This window comes from Pelodiscus sinensis, chromosome 7 (assembly GCF_052426305.1).
Source record: "Pelodiscus sinensis isolate ZL-2025 chromosome 7, ASM5242630v1, whole genome shotgun sequence".
Lineage (NCBI taxonomy): Eukaryota > Metazoa > Chordata > Testudines > Trionychidae > Pelodiscus > Pelodiscus sinensis.
In genome coordinates this window covers 64,556,663-64,579,149 of record NC_143058.1, presented here as the reverse complement: position 1 = coordinate 64,579,149, position 22,487 = coordinate 64,556,663, and the positions used below count along the sequence as shown (strand labels likewise).

Here is a 22,487-nt window from a genome sequence, read left to right as displayed (position 1 = left end):
GCACTTGGACAAGCTTGGGGAAGAAAAATGTTGGCTGAAGTCTAAGTTGTTAGTATTGCGAAAGCCAAAGCTCCTTAAAAGGGTCATGCAGTCTACGTAGGTAATCTATGCAGAGAAGTGCAGGAGCTCTGCATGCACTATTTGGGGGTACTAGATGATCTTTACTCTCCCTCCTCACACGATGGTTGTACAATACACCACTTTTTAGCCAGAGATACTCAAACCCTCAGCAAGCTCTATGCAATTCACCTAGCACCTTCTGGGGACTTCAGCGATAGCCTGGGCTTCCAACTACAGAGGCACTCATGGACTGCTCTTTCCATGCACCCTTGCGTATAGAGCAGCAGTGAGCAAAAAGTGGCCGAAGGGCTGAGTTCTTCAGAAGCTCCCATGCTAGCTGCGGTCCCATGGGCGTGGACACGCATACTTACGTCTTACCCAGTCCTGTGGTTTTGGGGATGTTCTCTGGGATCCCACAAGGGCCTTTCCTGCTAGCAAAGAAGTCTCCCACCAGATCGGCTCAATATTCGTTCCGCAGCAGGGTCGTTGGAGGTGTGAGGCACATGTCTTCCCTCCTTGCGTGGCTCCAATGCGCCATTTGGGACTTGCACCTGTGGCCCGGCTTTGCTCTGCTAACGAGGCTATGGGCTCACTTTAGTCTGTGTGACCTTTTGCCTCCTTTTGTCACTCCCGTTCCTCTTTTTCTATCCTATTTCCCCCCATTGTTGAAGCTAACTGAAACCACGGCGGTGAGCGAACCTACTTTCTACCCGCTTGTGAATAAAACAGGTGCTTTAATGAGCTCTGCTTTCTAATTCATAGCAATGAACTGTGAATGACGGGAGGCACGGAGCATGGAGCAGCAGAATTCCACATCTATGCTAATGTGACACGATCCAGCACACTTCTTTTGTGCTAATTAAAAAAAAATCAGACACCCATAATCCATTGGTACCTAATTTAAATTATTGGCCGATATGGAGCAGACTGTACGCCCCCCCCGAAAGTGCTTTAGTTGAATTATCCCTGGGCAGTTTGAATCCATGGATAATTAAATGCACTGCACATAATTAATTTATAATTGAAATGTTATTAGCATTGCTGCATTCAACAATTTGACAAAGTCACCAGCAGATGGCTCCTTAACCCTTCTAATCCTGAAGTACGTTGGCCACAGCATTTGATAAAAATGGATCTTCACTGTAGTTTCAGCTACAAATCCAATGTACATTTATGACAAAAAGATTCTTTTGCTGTAACTCTTGCTCTTTCTGACCATCTCCGTTAGTCAAAGATCCGTACAATCTGTAGATCTGACTGTGTGTTTTTCATGGCAAGTTCCCTTGCATGTGCCCAATCCGGAGGAGGCTGTCTTGCATTTCTGAGTTGAACCAGAACAGAAAGTAACTGGTAAGGGGATTTTGTTGGGTGTAAGGGGTGATTAAGCACTGTGGTTCTGTGGCTCCATGATTCTGTTGTCCCCGTTTTGTCTTAGAGCTGTTATTTCGGTTATACTCCAGACGGTCCCAAATGTGTGAGGTTGACTAGAACGAGAATGTGGAAAACATAAAACTGAATTCCTTTAACAAATACTGGTTTTATAGATGATATAGTTTGGCTTGCGAGAGAGAATGTGTAATAATAAAACCTTCTAAGAGATTGATTTTTATTATATATTAACTTTAGGAGATAAAACACGCTAAATCTGCTTCCTTCCTTGGAAGTGATCATATGTGCATTCTGTTTGATTTTTGACAAGATTCATTCTTTCCTGACTAGAACCTTTTCATAGGTTTTCCTTTTCGGCAGGCTTCATTACATCAGGCAAAAGAGATGACCCGTTTGACTGATGGAATAAAAGTCTAATCAGTGTTTTAGTCTAGTTGGGGAGTATTTCACAGCAGTGAAATATTTAGCTTACAGGACTTTTTTTTTTACTCACAATGTTTCAATAGAAGCAGAACTATTGTGTGCACTGTTCACTCTACTGGCTTTGTGCTTGAACCGAGTTGCTTATGAAAACACGCCTACCCTACACACCCCCGCCCTGTATTTCCTCTGGACGCTTGCTCTGCAATGCTGTTGCAATGCCAATTGTTGTATTCTTTGCCTCAGAGTTGTGGCTTCCAAACTCCCTGCCGTTCATACAGTGATGACTTATAGCTTTCCCCCGGCTCTTTCCTGCAGCCATTTCTAAGCTGCCTCCGCTGACCTTTTATTTGTCAGCGAAATCAGATTATTTCTGCCCTGGAAAACGTGGTGTAAGGTGCTGCTTGCTGACGAAATGTGCGCGTGTTTAAAAAGCGTCCGTGGACGCAACTGGGGCCCAACTCCGCTAGCAGAGACTGGCGGAGCTCCAGTGACATAAGTGGGGCGCAATGCATGGAAAATGCTTATATGCAAAGTACTCTGCTGTGGGCTGGGTTCTGTGCAGGGGAATCAAGTGGGCGTGGCCAGCCGCTATTGCTGGAGTAGACCCTGGCTGCCCAGTCTCCTCTTCGTATCCCCTCCCCCCGCCCAAGGCTTCTTCTCTTCCCATGAAGCTTGTGTGGAGCCCGGCTGGGGAGGGAGCCTGGGCCGTTGGCGGGTCCATGCGCATGGCTGTCACACCTGCCCACAGTACGGGGGTGGCGGGGGCTGAGAGCAGCCCTTCGCCTGTGTCCCCTGCCCCTTGGGCTTTTGGCCTGGCCCTGGGCAGGTGGAGGTGGAAGCTGCCGTGCAGCTTTGTTCCTGACCCAGGTCCAGCTGCGGGGGTGGGGAGGTCATAGCAAGAGCCCAGCCATGGGAAGAGACATGCAGGCAGCTGTGGGGCATGCGGACACTCCAGCTGCCCTGGGTGGGAGGCCTGAGGGGCAGGGACATGAGCCGAGGGCTTCTCTTGGCAGGTACCTGCAGTGTGGGTCCCCACAGCTGCCTGGGCTGGGCTGCGGCTCTGAGGCGCCTCCTGGCCAGAGCCGGGTTGGAGAGCCATGCGGGCATCTGTGGGGAGCCTGCGTCCCTCCACCTGTGCCAGGATAGGGGTTTGGGGGTGGGGCATGGGCAGGGGGCTTCTTTTGGACCCCCCACTCGGAGTGGAGGAGCGGGCTCTCCAGCCTCACTGCAGTATCTAACCTGGCTGGGACAGGACCTGTGGGGGAGCAGGAAGGGTGAGGGTGGACCTTTGGGGAAGGAAAACATTCTCGGGGTGAGGTTTTTCACTTTAGGGAAGGCTCCCTCACCCTTGATGTGAAGAATTAGATTAATTTCAGGCACTACTGGGATACCATTGAATATCAGATGGAGACCCTTTCTCTTTACTCTGGCCAGATCTACACTACAGCCGAAGGTCGGCTTCAGGCATGAAATTGCAGCTACGTAAACAATGAAGCTGGAGTCGATGTAACTTAAGCTGATCCTCAGTGTCATCCTCACAGAAAAACTCCCATGTACTTCTCTTACTCCTCGCGCCAATAGGGGTGCCCTCAGTGTTCAATTTAGCAGGTCTTCACTAGACCCACTAAATCGAATGCCAGAAGATGGACCGCCGCAGCGTTGATCTTCACTGCAGTCTAGACATGGTCTCTGAAACAGATCACCATACTCTATACTTCCCTGTGAGAACACACATGCTCATTCTTTGACACACACAACTTCCTCAGTAATGTTGCTGTTGAATATTAATCATTCATTTGTTCTTCTGTAAAGACAGAGCGAAATTTCAGTGTTTTCTCACTAAGGTAAATTAGGTCATTTCCTTTAAATTATATTCCAAGTGACAGTTTTTAATAACACGAGTCCCTTTTTGGTCAGAGCTGGTTTGTATCTTGTAATAGAGCCCTCCCAAAAATAATTAGACCAAAGAGGGTTTGGATTTTTGCATCTGAAACAAATTAAAGTCTCATTTTTTTTCCTACGTGGTTCTCTTGTTTAGGACGTCTCCTGTGAAATGCCTGCCATCACCCAACAGTTCAGTTATGGATAGAAAATTTCCTAATGGTCATTTCATGCTCTCTAGAGTTTTAGTTACCAAAACTCCTTCGTTTGTGGGAGTTATTGGTAATCCAGAGTTCTAGGTTACTTCACCTTCATCATAAGGCGCCATAAATCCATATTTAGTAAATCTAATGGCTACATGGACCATATAATAACATGAGAAATAGCTATTGCCCTGTTTCCTGTAATTTACTCACAATTAGAAGTAGACGATTTTTATTTTGTTTGGCTAACGCAAAACAAGGCTCAGTGGCCGTAATGCCTTCTCTGGCACCGTGGTCAGGACAGCAGCTGCTGTGGCTTGCAAAATTTAGAATGGAAGCTTTCTGTTTCATCTCATCTGAGGAAGTGGGTTATACCCACGAAAGCTCGTGATCCTGTGTATATGTTTGTTAGTCCCACAGGACTGCTCATTGATTTACATCTAACCAGACAGCAAGGTAGTGGGGAGCCATTTGCAGTAACTCTGGGGCAAGAAATGTGCACCCCCCATTAGCCAGCATTATTTGACTATGCTTTGCATCTTGAAGACATCATCCTGAGTGAAGTAAACAGAAACACAGCACAGAATACTGAAGGTAACTCAAAGCTCCTTCAAGAGGTGACATGGAAAAACCTTGTTACGTCAAGCGATTTCCTTTGGGGCATTAAATCCTCCACAGTGGTGAACCGGTTAATTGTCAGCAAATTATTCTGAGGAAATTTGAAAGCCATGAGGGAGCTTCAAATCTGGGCCGAGTCTCGTTTTGACCTACGATAGTTTTGCCTTTTTTTTTTGGTGTACTCCAACTCTGGCTCTTGGCTTTATTTAAAACCTAGAGCAACTGGCTTTTTGAAGGCCTACTCTTTGAAGTTGAGCAAACGGGCATACAGTGATTTATCCTCCACAAGGGGAAGTGGGATGAAATGTGGACATTTCAAGGGCACTGTACACTCTTAGGGTATGTCTACACTACCACCCTAGTTCGAACTAGGGTGGTTAATGTAGTCAATTGAAGTTGCAAATTAAGCCCGGGATTTAAATATCCCGGGCTTCATTTACATCTTGCCGAGTGCCGCCATTTTTAAATCCCCGGTAGTTCGGACTCCATGCCCGCGGCTACACACAGCACGGAGTAGGTAGTTCGAATTAGGCTTCCACGAGGAGTAACGGTAGTTCGAATTAGCCTAATTCGAACTGCCTACTCCGTGCCGCGTGTAGCCGCGGACACGGAGTCCGAACTACCAGGGATTTAAAAATGGCGGCGCCCGGCAAGATGCAAATGAAGCCCGGGGTATTTAAATCCCGGGCTTCGTTTGCAACTCCGGTTGCCTACATTACCACCCTACTTCGAACTAGGGTGGTAGTGTAGACATACCTCCAGTGATTCATGGACTGAAAGGCCAGAAGGGACTGGTAGATCTCCTACCTTGAACACCATGTGGAGCATCATTTGTAGACCACTCTTGCCTGGGTATTTCCCAGCAACGTTAGAAGCAGACAAATTGAAGAGATTGGCTCCCGTTTCCGTGCAGAGGGCATGCACTAGCATTTTCTTTCCTACTCCGGTGGGGCCAGCTAGCAATAGAGTTTTCACCAAAGGAGCCTTCTCATGCACTGCTTGAGAACCTATAAAAAGTAATAAGGCCCCATTATTGCTTTCGTTAAAGGCTGCCATAAATGTAATGGTGAATGATTCTTCCTTTTTTCTTTCTGATAAATATTTCATCATGTGAACTCTTCATCTCACTAACAGAGCAAGCGATGGAGAATTCACTTTAGAGCTGTAGAATATGTTAGCTTTTGTGCGTGGCAGGAAAACCAATAGCACTGAGCTTATTTTAATTGTGACTTTCAGCAAAATTTTTCTCAGGTCCAGGGCGAAGGTTTTACTATCCTTAACACTGGATCCAGGTTGTAACAGGCTAAGGAGCATTGAAATGGAAAGAAGAAACATAGTTACAAGCGTGACACTGTGTACAGTACACATCTGCCTTCAATTACACCAAAACTGTTAATTCTCCCTGTTGGCTGTCAGGCAGATGTCTGGTTGTAGGCTTACCTGTGGTCTAATTTAAAAGAGGAGACGGACAGAGCTGTTCCCCCACTTTATAATTGGACAAGGGGAGGAAATTCCTGTCTACGTTAAAATAGCAGAACCCCTTACCCATGCCAAAAATGACAGTTTCCAGCTTCCATCAGAAAACAAAGCTATTGGAATATTTTCCCCATCAAGATTCATTAGTAATTTAAAACCAGATATCATCAGTCTTTCTTTCGCCCCTCACAAGCCGGCTTTGGAGGATTTTCTCCTGATTGTATTTCTGCTTCTAGTAAGCGTGGGAGAGAGTCTGACTCGGCGGTTGGAGGAGTGGAATGTATCTGATGGAGTGAAGCGATGACAGTGTCAAGGAGCAGGTTGTGGTGGGTGTTGGCGGTGGGTGTTGCTTGCTACAGCTCTCACCGTCGCTCTTTCCAGTTGAAACGCTTCAGCGCGGAAAGCCACGCTCTTGCCTGTTCTACCCTGAGAGTTGAATCAGTGAGTCTTGTCACAGCCCCATGGGCAGGGTGCCTGCACTGTCTCAACAGAGCCACAGAAAGCAAGTTAGCGGGTGAGGGGCAATGACACATGCCTTTGTGCGGCTCTGGCTGCGACGGCCCAGACTGGGTTTTGCATCGTGGCCTCCTGTGGAAAGCTACCAAAGGGAAAGAGGCCTGAATGAAAAGAGGGAGCCTGAGACCAGAAAAGGAAGGGCCAAGAACCTCTGACTCTTCGACATTGTTGGTTGCCACCCCAGACAGTCCCGGCCTTAGAGCAAGGTGAGTGAGGCGGTTGCCTTGGGCCCCACATATTCAGGGCCCCGCGCTACCCAGCTCCCAGCCCTGCCCTTCTGGCTGCTCACTTGCTGCCCTGACTGGGAGCCACGCAGCCATGCGGCTCAGCCACACTGCTTTGGGCCCCGCAACCTCTTTGGCCGGGCCTGCCCCCACACACTTCCTTGAGGAGAATCTCTGTCCCGGGGAGTGAGCTCACCCAAGGGGCCAGTTTCTGCTGCGCTTCTGGACATTGTTTTAGCCAGGGCTTTACTCCACTGACTGACTGGCGAGCTCATCAGTCAGGCGGGAAAAGGGCTTAATGCTCTGATGGGAAAGTGCTGCTGCGAGAGGTGCAGGTCAGAGTCCTCCCCTTGTTGAGAGCCCAACGCTGCAAGGTGCAGTGGGACAGAGGCTGCCTTCCTCTGCATTGCCCCTTGCGCGGAGTGCGGGTGGGACTGGAGAAAGGCACCGCAGAGAGCTGGGAAATGCTGGGGAGGAGGCGGGTCCCAGCATCTGTGCTGTGGTGGACAAAGCCACAGAAATATTTGTTAATTGGAGGGATGCTGTAAGAAAGTAGAATCTAGGCTGTAAACTTGAAAGCAAACGTACAAATTGCCTCTCTGGGTGGCCCAGTGAAATCAGAGACTTTTCCTTATCGCATAAAAATGCGTAGAGATTACCGCTCCAAACTAATGTGAAGAGCTTTGCCTCTCTTCACATGCTGAGAGTTTGCCAACTTTCTGCCTGCCAGTCCAGAAGGTGGGAGCACACTGAGCCCTGACACTAGGGAGTTATTTCAAAATAACTCCCCTTATTTCGAAATAACGGGAAGAGCGTCCTCACTACCACACCTGTTACTTTGAAATAACGAGGCTGGTTATTCTGAAATAATAACCCCTGCTTTCCACAAGGAATAATGCTCATTTTGAAATAGTTATTTCAAAATAGTGGGAGTGTGGGATGCTCCGCTACTGCTATTTTGAAATAACAACTCCCCAGAGTCATTCGGAGTAATTACTCCCCCGTGCTTCCTGGGGCTCTAAGGCAAGGTAGCGTGTCCACATTAAGGGAGCTTGCCTTGGACATTGGGGCTTCCCTGTAGTGTAGACGTGCTATTTCAAAATAGATATTTCGGGAGCTATTATTTTGGAATGTTATTTTGAAATAATTTCCTAGTGTAGACATGCCCTGAGAGAGCTTTGCCAGTTCTGGAAAGGTTCTGATCCAGGTACTGAGAGCAAGGGAAACTCCGACGCCTACAACCAGCACAGGAGAGACAACTGATTAGCTGCCAGTGCTATTAAAAATGAAAAAAAAAATCCCCACCCATCAATGTGTTAATGACTTAAAGTAGCCAAACACATGACAATCAACAAAGTGTTAAGACGAATGCCATCATAAGCCTTTATTCCAGCACCATCCACCATGTAGTGACCTTACCAACCTCTAAAGAAATGTACCTTCCATTAGAAAGTCTCCTTTCAACACCCCCTGCGCACCAACACGCAGTTCTGAGGCCAGTTAAATAAAATGTCATTCGTAAAATACCACCCAAAGGTGAAATCATTCCTGAGATGTTTTTGGCTTCGGGCAATTTTTTTTCTACACACAGACATTTCTCAAACTGCTATTGCAAACATAGTCTTTGTGTGTTTTACTAGTTGAGGGCATTTTCTTCTCTCTCGGTTTCTCTCCAAACAATGGGAGGAGATTTATGGGCACCTCCTGGCAGGAACAGTCTTTGGGCTTGATTGCTCTGGAAAATTCGGTTAAAACATGAGCTTGGAGCTGAGACGGGGTCGTCATGTTTACCTGGGTATCAGCTTGTGTGGTTAAACCCGTGGTTCTTGTAGAGTTAACCAATAAGCAGCTGACAAGGTCTGAAACATGAAGGCGCCTGTCTACACTGACTGCAAAGTCCCATGTAATGTATAGTTAGAACTCATCCTGGAGGAGTCAAGTTTACTAATGCAGCCTACTGAAGGACAATGCCTTTGAGGGGAAGCTCTCGCTCCCTGTTTTCCAAGCTTTGGGAAGGGCCTTCTTACTCCCCTCTGTCCCAACACTACAACAAGAGCCAGGGCAACCTGGCCTGAGGTGGAACAAGTGGACTGTGTGGCCGAGAATGAGGTGACCTTGAATTGAGTTGACTGGCTGAGGACTTGCCTGTCCACTGACAGAGATCTGCCAAAAGTGCAAACATTCCGAAAGAACATTATAAATACCCCATGGAAAGCCCCTTTGTGCAGTAAGTGCCTGTATTCCCCAAGGTGGGCCTATAGTCATCCAGTCAGCCGTGAGTAAAATATTGGGGTAGACAGTCTGTTTAAAAAAATCCCAGCTAAAGTCTTGTTTCATATTAATAGCGGCTGGCATTTAAACCGACGACATTTCAAAGTGCTCTCTCCCCGCTATCTGAAATCTCCTCAGACAAATTCCTTAAATGCTTACCTTGTTTAGTTCCCCGTAACATTAGCCAGCTTGTAAAAGGTAAATTGCAACCTTAGCCCTTCCCTTAACTTGATTGATTTTAATCACTGACGCTTGTTTTAGCTATTATCTTTCCCATGTGATTTCCTTTCCGTGCTGCCATTCACAAAGTGTTAAAATGCAAGCCGAAATGGTAAAGAAATGCAATGCCTGACAATTGCATGTGCTTGCTCTTTGATACACTATTAAAATGAATGCCCTTCACTCAGAATCCTTAATTGAAAAACAATTATACTGCAAAATGCTTTACACTACGATCCATCAAGCACTGTCAAAGCCAGTAAAAATGTATGTTGCTGACAGGAAGCAAACCATCGTCTTCTGCCCTTCGGTAATTTTTTCTGTGCTCTTACCTAATGGCAATATTCCATACAATGCGATTAGCTGTCTGACATCTGTGAGAGAGGGCATTGGCTCTATATCTACCTGACGAAGTGTGGTCCCCAGATAGCTGTATTCGCCTGCAGGGAGGAAGCATGGGTTTAATAAATGTGACATTGTATTGTTATCAAATGCATAATTTGAATAATGAAAAAAATGACCGTGGACTACAAATTTAGCACGCTCTGCGCAAACTCAGCGCTGTCCCGGGAAAGGGACTTAAATACGGGAATGTTACAGGCCTAAAAGGAAAACGAAGTTAAGCACACATTCCTTTACTAGCTCTACCCACTAAGCAGGTTGTGGAGTGTTCAGTAGAGAAATACATTTTAAATAGCCTTTTAAAGAAATGTTGTGGCTCCGAGAATAATCATTCCTGATCCCATAAATCACATCAATAGCAAAAATGTAGGGAGTTGCAATGTCATATGTTTGGAATCGCCAATGAAACAAGATGGACCTGGGGATTTTGAAAAGGGAGTAGATAGTGTTTAACAGCCTCTGTAACACCCACCACACCTTAGCGGGAATGTGGCACTGCAGGCTCTATTTGGTTCAGTGTTTGTTTTCTGCATTGCAATTCACCTTTTTTATCTAAACACAAGTGAAATACGGGATTGTACTCCTGACACTCAGGCTACAGCTCGACAATAAAGAAAAGTTGGAAAAAGGTACACAAACTGTGAACCGCAATTGTGTATCTTTTCCCGCTCTTCTTTCAAAAGAGGCTTTTCCGAAAGTTGGCATGTCTACACGGTGCCAAATTTCAGAAAAACCCGCCCTTTCGAGCCATCTCTTCTTCCTCATAAAATGAGGTTTACAAGGATGGCGAAAGAACATGTCCGCTTTTCTCAAATTTTTTTTGGAAAAGCGGACATGTTCCTTGGACACAGCATTGTTTTTCCGGGATACCTCTTGTATCCCGAAAAAGCGCTGCATTCTAGACGTAACCTAAGACTATACTGTGAGCTAAAAATTTCACCTCCAGTTCCAGTCAGACCTACACTAATAGTGCAGGAAAAAGGCATCCAAGAGGGATTAATTTCTTTATCATAAATAACATGCTCTGCAGCTAAGGCTATTTTGTATTTTGATGATAATGTACAAGGAAGACAGACCATCCAGCTTATCTGGGCTAGATGTTGAATTAGTTTTAAAAGGAGAGAGAGTTGAGAGATACAGTATAGTCATAGTTTGGGCAAGGGAGGTGGACAGGCACTGATATAGCCTTCCCGCCCGCTTTGAGGGTAAAATTCATTTCAGGTTTTATCTTTTATTTAAGGACAAATCAAAAGAACTGGCTAGAAATTAATCTTCGGAGATTTAATTAGAAGGCATCAAAGGGTTTAATTGCAATTGACCATAAATCATGATGGATAGTCTCTGACTAATTTCGATAAGGTCACCAGGAAAATTAGTTCAGCAATGTCAGTGTGTCAGAGGGACGGAGGTTTCAGTAGCTTTACTCACGATGTGGCTTCTTGCTCACTTCCACCCTTTGTCTTCTCCCCAAGACCTGTGCGAGAGCTCGGGTGTGTCTACACAGCACCCGAAACTCGAAATAAGATGCGCAATTTGTGCTACACAAATTGCGTATCTTAGTTTGAATCGATTTCGAAATAGCTTAGTTTGAAATTTAGTGCGTCTACACAGTGCCAAATTTTGAAATAATGCACTATGTCAAGCCATCCCTTATCCCGCGTGCAATGAGGTTTACCAGGATGGCGAAATAGTGCTCTCGTTATTTAAAAAAAATTCTGAAATAATGGACGGCTTGTGTAGATGCAGGGTAGCTATTTCGGGGTACCTTTGGTATCCTGAAACAACCGTGTACTGTAGACGTCCTGCAAGTGACCTTTCTAGGACTTCAGGACTGAGCGCTAAAGAGGGCCAGGACTTGAACCTTGGAACTTTCAACGTTGCTTTTGACTTAATATCAAGCCAAATGTTGTAGGTCCCCCCTCCTGGCCAGGCTAAGCACCATTTGCATCACTCTGGCAGTCCAAGCGGGACTTAAAGTGGCCCAAAGCGGAGAGCTGAGAACTGCCTGAACATGAGCAAATCCTCTGCTGGGCAGAGCTGTCTTTGCCAGCTCTCTGCCTCCCTCCCTCCTGGAGCAGGGGCCGTGTGGGTACATGCTGGGTGTGTGCCCCTGTACTCCAGTGATTCTCCAGCCAGAGCCATGGCTTTTACATACCTTAGAGCAGCCCCGAGGCCATGCTAAGCTATGACGGGAGCCACGCAGACCCCTGACAGCTTCAGGCTCAAGGGAGTACAAAGATGATGCAGTACCCCCAGACTATCTCCAGTTGGGGCACTGGAGGCTTTGGTGCTGAGGGGGTTGTTTTAAATCGTAAATGGATTTTTACACCATTCTACCACGTTACCAGCCACTAACCAATCCAATTGGCCCACATGATCGTTCAGCATATCTGTGGCTGAAACATCTGTCAGGCATAATGACCTTGGGAAGACAGCTGGTAGTGGCTGGACTAGTCCAATAGTCACGGCAATTACTACTCATAGTGCTCGATTCTCTTTAATGAGAGTGCAATGAACAGAATAGCAGTGCCAGCTAATTTAGCCTTCTTTAGAGTGGGCAAGGACTCTGCTGGCAATAAATACGGCTTGTAGCAGTTTATACAAGCAAGGCACTTACAGCTGATACCAAAGACTCCAGTTTTTCCTGCTTAGAGACAGAACATATTACTGGCCAGATGCACGGGGCATGCTGGTACTGAGAAGCACTTTAATTCTTGTCCTTTACATGAGTGGTTTTCCCCCTGACGTATTGCAGCTTGTTCAGTTTTAGTGAATGTCCCAAAGCAATCTCGTATGTCTACACACAATTTTTATTTCGGGAGAAGGATGCAAATAGCGCTGTGCATTTGCATACTTCCTCTGGGTTTTTTTTGGAAGACGTTTTTCTGGTATTTACCTGCATCTACACATGGCCGAATTTCGAAATGAACCCCTATTTCGAAAGACCGCTTATTCCGCCTACAATGAGGTTTACAGGGGTCTTTCAAAATAGGGGTTTATTTCAAAATTCGGCCGCATGTAGACGCGTGTAAATACCGGAAGAGCGTCTTCTGAAAAAAAACTGGAGGAAGCATACAAATGCACAGCGTTATTTGCATCCTTCTTCCGAAATAAAAGTTGTGTGTAGACATACCCGAGGGAGTGTGTAAAGCCATTGTGCAGCTTTGAGAATGCCATTCCTGAATTTTGCTCGGTGCCAGAAAGAGAAGGAATGCAAAGTAGTGGCATGGAAGCACGTTTCAAACTGCAGAAAACAAATCCCCATTTCAAATCTTGCAAAAAGGGTTGAATTTATTCTGACTTGAGTTTTTGCTCTTTCATCTAATCTCTTTTCACTGGTCTTTAATAAGCAGCCAAACTGCTGTGACCGGAGTGCACTGTGGATTCAGTGTTATAGTATATTCAAGAGCTACATTAGCTCTGAGGTGCAAGACATTTAAAAATGTATACATTACCAACGTAATCAGAGAGTTTCACTGTCTTGGGCTTTATTAGTAATCCTTCTTCTACTAGTTCCTTGTACAGAGAATCAATGGTCCTACACACAAGAGACATTATTTCAGAAAATTCGAGAACTCTGCAAAAACGGCCCAGTCTTTCAGTTAACAAAACTAAATAGAACCCTTTACACATCCTTAGCCTTAATATGCGTAATTTTTTACTGGAAGGTAAAAATGATGTTCTCTGTCAATATTTAATCATTAGTGGCTTTTCCGTATTAGCTGTTATTTGCTCCCCTTCCAATTAAGTATTAATCCGACACTTTTATTTCCTTGTATCTCATATGATTTCATATAACGTCATGAATATTTGTTTACGGGAGATGAAGATCACTGACTCTAGTCCTATGCATTTGTTAATATCGATTACCGAATCATTATTTTTAATTCCTAATAACAGCACATTATATTATGCTTCTGCAATAAGTAATTCATGAACCTTCCTGGAAATTATTCTGTTTTCAATAGACCAACGTCCACCCTTTAAGACCATATGTCACATGATTTATTATACTGGATCCACCTAGTTCTGTTTCCTCCCTGATGGGGGCCAGAGCCAATTGTAGAGAAAGGTTGGGAAAATAAAGCAGTGCACAATTATGGAGTAACTTGATCGCCGAGGAAAGTTTTTTCCTATCTCCAGTCAATTACTGGATCCTCTTTGCCCTAAGAAATGATGCTTTATACCCTGGGATTTTGATCTAATGTATATGTGAATTTATCATTATCTATGTAACTGTCCAATTTTTTTTTTGGTATCCTGCTAAACTCTTGTCTAACCTGCTCTTAAAAATCTCCAGTGATAGAGATTCCACAACCCCCCTAGGCAATTTGTTCCAGTGTTTTACCATCCTGATAGGTAGGAAGTTTTTCCTAAAGTCCAACCTAAACCTCCCTTGTTGCAATTTAAGCCCATTGCTTCTTGACCTATCATGAAAGGCCAATTTTTCTTCCTTCTCCTTTTAGGTATTTGAAAACTGCTATCATGTCCTCTCTCAGTCTTCTCTTTCCCAAACTAAACAAGCCCAATTCCTTCAACCTTCCCTCATTGCTCATGTTTTCTAGACCTTTCATCATTTTTGTTGCTCTTCTCTGGACCTTCTCCAATTTGTCCACCTCTTTCTTGAAATGTGGTGCCCAGAACTGGACACAATACTCCAGTTGAGGTCTAATCTGCGCAGAGTGGAAGAATTACTGCTCGAGTCTTGCTCATAACACTCCTGTTAATACATCCCAGAATGATTGTGGGCTATTTTTTTGCAACTGAGTCACACTGTTTCCTCATGTTTAGCTTGTGGTCCACTCTGACCCTTAGATCTCTGTTTACAGTACTCCTTCCTAGACAGTCATTTCCCATTTTGCATGGGCCCAACTGATTTGTTTCTTCCTAAGCGGAGTACTTTGCATTTGTCTTGTTTGAATTTCATCCTGTTTGCTTCAGACTCTTGTCCATAATAGTCAATAGCATAGTATTATAATAAGTACATATTTCCTGAGTAAGCCAGGTCTATTTGGTGCGGCACTTTGTCCCCCCCGAAGTAGGTTAAATAGAGGTTGATGGTGTCTGCTACTACGTTGGCTAAGAGCGCTGGGCATAGCCGGTTTTAAGGGCGGGCGAGCCAGGTGGTCGCCCAGGACTGCCATTTTCAAGGGGCTGCCAACAGATCCCGATGGAAGTCCACTCGGGATATGCAGCAATTAAAGGGGCCGCGACCATATTTCAGCCCGATCCCCCCTGACAAATTTTGCCCTGGTGCTGGGTGTTTTATTTCAGGCAGTAGAGCTTCAGACGTTAAGATCGAGATGTCCCAAATTCAATCCTTGATGCTGCTGACACCCAGAGGTGCCGGTTTTACAGCTGAACAAGTGTATATTGATATTTATATGCATAAAGTAAGTATTTATAATAATTTTACAGGTGCATATGCATTTAATTGATAGACCCTGGAGCAGCTATCTGGTATGAGAGGTCTTCTTCCCTACATGTCCATGAAATTGTTCTTCAACACTTACATATTTGGCTTGAGAGATTTTACATAAGAACGACCAGACTGGGTCAGACCAATGGTCTATCTAGCCCAGTAACCTGTCTACTGACAGTGGCCAATGCCAGGCGCCCCAGAGGGGGTGAACACAACAGATAATCATCATGTGATCCCTCTCTGTTACCCACTTCCAGAGAATCAGAGGCTAGGGACACCATTTCTACCCATCCTGGCTAATAGCCATTTATGGACCCAACCTCCATGAATCCATCTAGCTCTTTTTTGAACCCTGTTAAAGTCCTAGCCTTCACCACATCCTCGGGCAAGGAAATGTTGTATTTGAACCCAGAATAAGACATCATTGTTCTGGATTGATACAAAGGGCCCAACCTGTGCTAAATCCTATCCAAGGGTATGTCTACACTACAAAGTTACTTTGAACTAACGGATGTTAGTTCGAACTAACTTTCATAGGCGCTACACTAGCGCTCTGTTAGTTCGAATTTAATTCGAACTAACGGAGCGCTTAGTTCGAACTAGGTAATCCTCATTCCACGAGGATTAAGCCTAGTTCGAATTTACTAGTTCGAATTAAGGGCAGTGTAGACCCTTAATTCGAACTAGTGGGAGGATAGCCCTCCCCAGGTTTCCCTGGTGGCCACTCTGGCCAACACCAGGGAAACTCTACTGCCCCCCTCCCGGTCCTGGACCCCTTAAAGGGGCACAGGCTGGCTACGGTGCCCGTGCCAGGTGCAAGCCTGCCAGCACCCAGCCAGCAGACCCTGCACCTGGCAGGGATCGAGCCACCCACCCGATGCCCACCCACCTGATGCCCGGGACCGCAAGAGGCGGGCACCCGCCTGGACTAGTGTGGACATCGTGGACCTTGTCCACGACCTCCGCACTAGGCACAGGAAACTGGCCGTCTAGGGCAGGAGAGCTGCCAGCCTGGCCACCCAGGAGCAGGTGTGCATGAAAATCAAGGGGGTCCACTGAGACCCCCGACCCTGAGCCCTGAGCTTACAATGGCCGTCCTGGGTCAGACCAAAGGTCCATCTAGCCCAGTAGCCTGTCTGCCGACAGCAGCCAACCCTAGGGACCCTGAAGGGGATGGACCGAAGACAGTGACCAAGCCATTTGTCTCGTGCCATTCCTCTCCATCCTTCCACAAACCTTGGGCAGGGACACCACTCCTACCCCCTGGCTAATACCACTCCATGGACCCAACCTCCATGACTTGATCTCACTTCCCTTTAAACTCTGTTCTAGTTGTAGCCTTCAGAGCCTCCTGCAGCAAGGAGTTCCACAGGTTGACTCTTTGCTTTGTGAAGAACAACTTTCTCTTACTAGTTTGAAGCCTGCTACCCATTCCTTTCCTTTGGTGTCCTCTAGTCCTTTTTTATGGGAACTAATGAAGAACTTTTCTGTATGCAAGGAGGTGAGGGAGGAATGGGGTACGCACCCCCGATGGGGAGGACTGGGGTGGCTCTGCGGGCTTCTGGGGGTGGAAGCTCTCCTGCAGCCCCCCAATTGCACCCTCTCCCCAGATGGCAGCCTGCGGCAAGTGCAGCCGGGCTGATGGCTGAGTGCTGTGATGTGCCCAGTGTGGGTACTCCGGGCAATCCAAGCCAGGACTGCTTTGCAAGCGGGGCACCCCTGAGAACTGTCTGTCCGGGGTGGGGGTCGGGACCCTTTAAGTACAGCCCTCGGCTAGCCTGAGACTGCATCTCCACGCTCTAAGTCCTCCTCTGATGCCCTGCCGGCACTGCTTCCGGCCATCCTTAACCCCGGTTCAGGGTCTACTTAATGTGGACATGCTAGTTCGAATTAGCAAAACGCTAATTCGAACTAGTTTTTTAGTCTGGATCCGTTAGTTCGAATTAGCTTAGTTTGAATTAACTAATTCGAACTAAGTTAGTTCGAATTAACGTTGTAGTGTAGACGTACCCCTAGAGAATAGGATTGGATCAAAATGTAAGATGCTTCTTTCCACCAGGTCCTGGGCATATTTGTCTTGGGCCTTGCTGCCGTAGGAGATCCACCTGGCCCTGTTCCATGCTGCTCCAAGGTAAGTGGCTGACTGTTGTGGTAACTCAGCACAGGTTTGTATTATGCAAAATGAAAAAGGGGCAGATCATCAGGAGACGTACAGTGTAAATGCTGAATGCAAGTGTGTAAACACGGAATTTGCTTGAACGCCTCAAGCAAAAGAAACTCTGTCCTTGGAACAGAAATATTTAGCACATTTTAAGGTGCCCTCAAGAACTTACGTGAGTCAGACAAGAAATAAAACTGATTTATGCCAAGTATGTTTTACAGGAGATACAAAGGGTGGTTTTAGTGTGGTTTTTATTAGAGCTGGCTACAGCCCACTCTTCTCAGAGACGTTAAATTGGATGGAAAATCTGATAGACAACGGAGACTGCCAGGTATTCCTGCCCCTGTCAGTGGGACGAAGGGCAGGAGGAATAATAGTAAAAGGGCTTTCAGTGAAGAGCTGAGTCTAAGACCCTGAAAAGACATGCACTCATGTTGTGTTTATGCACTGTGAGTAGTCCCACTGACATCAGTGAAGCCTGGCTGTTGAAGTACATGCCTAAGTATTTACAGGATCAGGGCGTTGGCTTGTACAAACTATTGAAAACAATATAATAAAAGGAAAACACACAGAGTACAGGTCATTTTTGTACAACATACACCGCAAAGCTGCATTTGTGTTGTAATGAGTAGCACCGCTGAGCTATCCATTAAGAGGGAAGGTAGCCTTTCCCGACAATGCCAAAATGAGTTTTACTTTGAAACGTTTCAAAGAGACTACCATGAACATTTGGCAAAGTCATGATGGGTTTGTTCTCTTTTCTAGGCTTTTGGGGATGTTTATAACTATTATGAAAATGGTTTTATTATTGGAGGGTTCTTCAGGCATGTAGGGTCCATGACACCGGTGGGTTGAAATGTAAAGCTACCAGTTCTGACATTGTCCTTTTTCGATTAAACAAATGAAAAAAAATGGTTTGGCAGTGTGGCACGTTTAAAGGATACACAATTTTGTCATTATGTGACTCTCGGGGGGACCAGGAGCATTCTTTACCTGTCAGGAGTCAAATCCTTCTCCTTTTTCTTCTTTCCACTTTTCTTTCCTTTTTTCTTTTTCTGGGAACCATAAATGCAGACAGTAATTAATGACATAAGCAGCAGGGCTATAGCTGACTGGTATATCTCAGTACTATTGGAACTGATACAAAACTTTCCAATACAACTTTAAACCCCCTAAATATTGCAGTATTTGTATTTGTTTTCCCACTATCTGTTTATGTATTTCAATGTGGCCCTTGCCACTGTCGTATCTGAGGAATAGATAGGGAAGTATTATTCCCATTTACAGACAAGGAACTGAGGCACACAGGAGACCAAATGACTTGCTTGAGATCCCCCAGGAATTGAATCCCAGTCTCCGGAGTGCCAGACTAGTGCCCTAATCATTAAACTCCTTCCTGCCTCCCCTTCATAACACCTCAGGGAAGAAGTAGTCTGTGGCCAGGATGGCTGGTGCAGGTCTTCTCTGGGGATTTTCACCACTGTAACGGAAGCGGTATGCGAAGACTACATTTGTGTACATGGCTGCCTCACTCATTGCAAAGCCCTCGTGGGAAACAAATCAACACAAGGATGGGAATCACATACACTGGCTCTCTCCATTGCCATGAGAAGTCACAAATGTATTTACACATTTCAACCCAACAGTTAATTAGGACAGCAGTTGGTTCATTCTTGTGCGCCACACCCAGAGATGGTAGATCTTGGTGTACTAAGCCTAGTCCAGCAAAGCGCTTAAGCATGAGCTACTGGGATTAGTCGTGCTGAGGTCCATGGGACTGCTCCACACACTTAAAGGCAGGTGTAACCCACACACCTAGTGTGGTTCACTGTCCTATGCAGTGGTGCCCAGACCATAGCAACGGTTAAGACCAAAAGACCTCTACCGCATGGGCTGGGAAGCCAGCTGGCTTTTAGCTCAGAGAGTAGAGGCTCTTATACTCAGCTTCACAGATCTTAGGTTCAAATCCATACGGTGGCAGTTACACAGGCATGAGCTTAAACGATTTGCTTCTGCCAACCTTGGGAAGACGATACTATCTAGCCTCCTACTCGTGAATTTATTTATTCTTCTATTGAATTACCCTTCTGCAGCGCTCCAGAGGTGACATCGTTTTTTAAAAAAACAAACCTGTCTTGCTTTCTGGAAAATACTATTGTTCCTGAACTAAATCAGCAAAGAGTAGACATGAATCAGTTCAAACTCTCTGAAGACCAGATTGTACGTTAGATAATCTATTGCTCAAATCACCTGTTACTGTTCATACCACAGGGTAAATAATCTGGACAAAGTCAGAGCTATGTAGATAAGAGACATTTGGAGAAAGCTAACCTTTTTAATGGACCTGCATTGGAATAATACAAACATGTCCAAATATTCAGAGCTCTCTATAGTACAGCCTTCTTGCTGTAGCTAACGCCTAGCAGTGTGTGTAGTTCGATAAATCAAGAACATGCTCTGTTGGTGATGTCATCAGAAGAGTATGCATCACACTACAATAGCAACTGGGAGTCTGCAGAGATACTGGGTTATTGCCAGTGCTTCTCTAGCATTGTTTCTTTATATTTTTTTAGGAAGTTGGAAGAAATTATAACCTCCTGGGGAATTATTGGGAAGAAAAGATGATTTTGTTCTTTAGAAAGACTCCAAACATATGGTGAGTTTATTGGCCAATGGGTAGCTTCTTCAGAGCATTTTCAACAGTAAACCAACTCAAAGGCTTGAAAAAAAAGAGTATTTGTCATATGGAAAATGTGTTTTCCTAATTCACATCAGCGTTTCTGGGAAATTTGGCAAGCACAAGAGGAAATTAGACTGTGGCTTTCCTACAAAATATATCTTGCTGACAGCTGCTTTACCTGTCTATTCAATGCAAGCAGGCTAATCAGTTATGAAAACCCATTTTACCTTCAAATGTGTCCGTCTGTTCCATCCCCTAACCACTTTGTAGGTGTCCCATTTATTGCTGGCTATTTTCCACTTGCATATCCTTTATTGCATAATAAATCTACATTTGGTTCAGGCTGATCTAATGGTGCCTTATCTTCACTCCTAAGTGGGGGACGCGCAAGGTCTTGTCTCTTTAATGAGCGATCACTAACTGGGCTGTGTGCAGGTCAGGTGTAATCACACCCAGAATCAGTTTGAAGCAGGATTCTGAGTGCAGCTCAGAAGCAGATTCTGAAATGAATCACAGCAGCAAATATATCTTCTCTCCAGATGTCAAGCGTTACTACAATGGCCTTGTGCAACTGCAGTGTGGCTTCACAGCACTGTACCTGAGCACTGAGTGTCCCACGGCTGTGGCTACACTGCCCTGCAGTCTGGACTACACAGCTGCACCCCAAAGTGCTGTAGATGCAGCGGGTACAGTATAGACAAGCCTGTAGATATCTCTCCAGTCTGTCTGGCTAATGCTAGTATGGTGGGCTGCCACCCAGTGTGTTAGGTCAGAGATCAGTTGTGAAACTCTTAGGTTGTGTCTAGACTACACAGTTTTGTCGACAAAAGTGGACTTTTGTCAACAAAACTATGCCTGCATCTACACTACTGCCGAGTTCTGTCGACAGTAAGTCGATAGAACGTGGCAGTTTTGTCGATGGTGGTAAACCTCATTCTACGAGGAATAACACCTTTTGTCAACAGAGTTCTGTCAACAAAAGGCGCTATTGCATCCACACTGTGCTTTTTCAAAAGAGAGCGTCTAGACTCTCTGTTGACAAAGCGGCTTGCTTTGTTGACAGAACTGGCTGTAGTCTAGACACTCTTTGTCGACAGAAGCTTTATTGACAGTACTGTCGACAAAGCGTCTGTTGGCAAAAGCCTGTAGTCTAGACGTACCTTTATATTTGAACTATGCTACAAGTAACACATGCCCATGCAATGTGAGTCCTTGTCTAGATTCAACATTTACAGTAGTTTCTTGCTAATTTTTCCAGATCATTGATCAATTAATTTGTGATAAATATTTACAATAAGGATGGAGATTTCACCACTTCCTCAGGGATATAGTTTTTCCTAATGTTTGTACAATCATTGCTTCTTTTTCTGTCGTCTGCCAACCCTGAGAACAGCCTGGCTCCATCCTCTTTGAAAACCCCCCTCAGGTAGTTGAAGGCTACTCTCAAATTCCCCCTCACTCAGATGGGTTGTCTGAAAGAATCAAACTTTTAAAATCCATGTTTAAGGGCATCTTTTCTCCAGTGAAAAATAAATACATAAATGAAAATAGATGCACCCATACAGTGTTACAATGAGGAACAGCCTTCCCCAGTGTTCATTCTCAAGGGTGCTTATACCTCTCAGTGTGTATCAAGGTGAGCTGCCTCAAAAAAGGGGGATTCTGGGAAGGATGTATGTCTGGAGTGGAGAGATTTTCTTGTTCTCATTCTCGGCATTTTTTTCAATCTGTGATTACTTATTTTAGCGCGCCGCTATAGAAACTACAATGGCGCTTTCGACCTGCACACTGGTCCTGGTGTGTCTACTCCCAGGAGCCAAAGAGGAGTAGCACTAAAACCTGCCAGACTGTTGTTGTAAAGCCAAAGAGATAAAAATTCTTTCAAAAAGCTGCAGTCGGGAGTCTCAAGAAATGTGGCCTGACAAAAACGGAGCATGCCCCACAAAAGAACATGAACTCTGCTTCACGGTCTTCAGCTTGACAGATATTGTACTCACTGCCAACTTCCCACTGCTCACTGGACGTAGAAACAAGCGTTGGTCTCTACAGGAGTTGTCTTGGGAATGCTGTGTGCAAGGCAGGTTAACCCCCTTGAAACATTTGTTTTACATCTGGCGTCGCTTAGTCTTCCCTGGCACCGTGAAATCTACAAACATCCCCTGGTTCATATCACCTGGTGCAGAGGCCCTGGCTCCTTTAGGGGAAGGACTAGCTGGGTCTGCCAACACTGGCCCTTGATCAGACAGAAGAGTTGCTACAGAATAACTTAGTATTCTTCAGCAGCGACTTGGCAAGCTGCTTCCTGGCTGCTCCCATTCCCCATTGTGCCCATTCCAGACATTCAGATTCTCAAAAATGCAGCCTAAGGTCCATGAGCCTCACTCCAGTGACTGGCTGTGGAAGAACGGGGGGAGATTGTGTGCACAATGGGAACTGAGGGGTCTTAACTGCCATGGGCCAGATAGAAATATCCATTTTCCGCGCAGAGTCACTGTAACCGCACTTTTTTGTGCATTGCCTTCACTTTACATTTACACGGGCA

At 45.4% G+C, this 22,487-nt stretch overlaps 1 protein-coding gene across 2 annotated transcripts in view; it reads right to left on the bottom strand.

The window, feature by feature from the left end:
* DRC11 (dynein regulatory complex subunit 11) overlaps positions 1 to 22,487 on the bottom strand; it is a 120,362-nt gene that overhangs the window by 12,188 nt on the left and 85,687 nt on the right. The window contains exons 12-16 of one of the 2 annotated variants that reach the window (XM_075934044.2): positions 18,259 to 18,320; positions 13,138 to 13,220; positions 9,613 to 9,720; positions 5,382 to 5,581; positions 1,272 to 1,544 (exon numbers count right to left, since the gene is read on the bottom strand). In XM_075934044.2, coding sequence (XP_075790159.2) covers positions 1,329 to 1,544; positions 5,382 to 5,581; positions 9,613 to 9,720; positions 13,138 to 13,220; positions 18,259 to 18,320 — 669 coding nt within the window. In that variant the 3' untranslated portion in view covers positions 1,272 to 1,328. Of the gene's footprint in view, positions 1 to 1,271; positions 1,545 to 5,381; positions 5,582 to 9,612; positions 9,721 to 13,137; positions 13,221 to 18,258; positions 18,321 to 22,487 lie in introns of those variants that run through there. The other variant, XM_006127447.5, reaches the window with a different exon arrangement.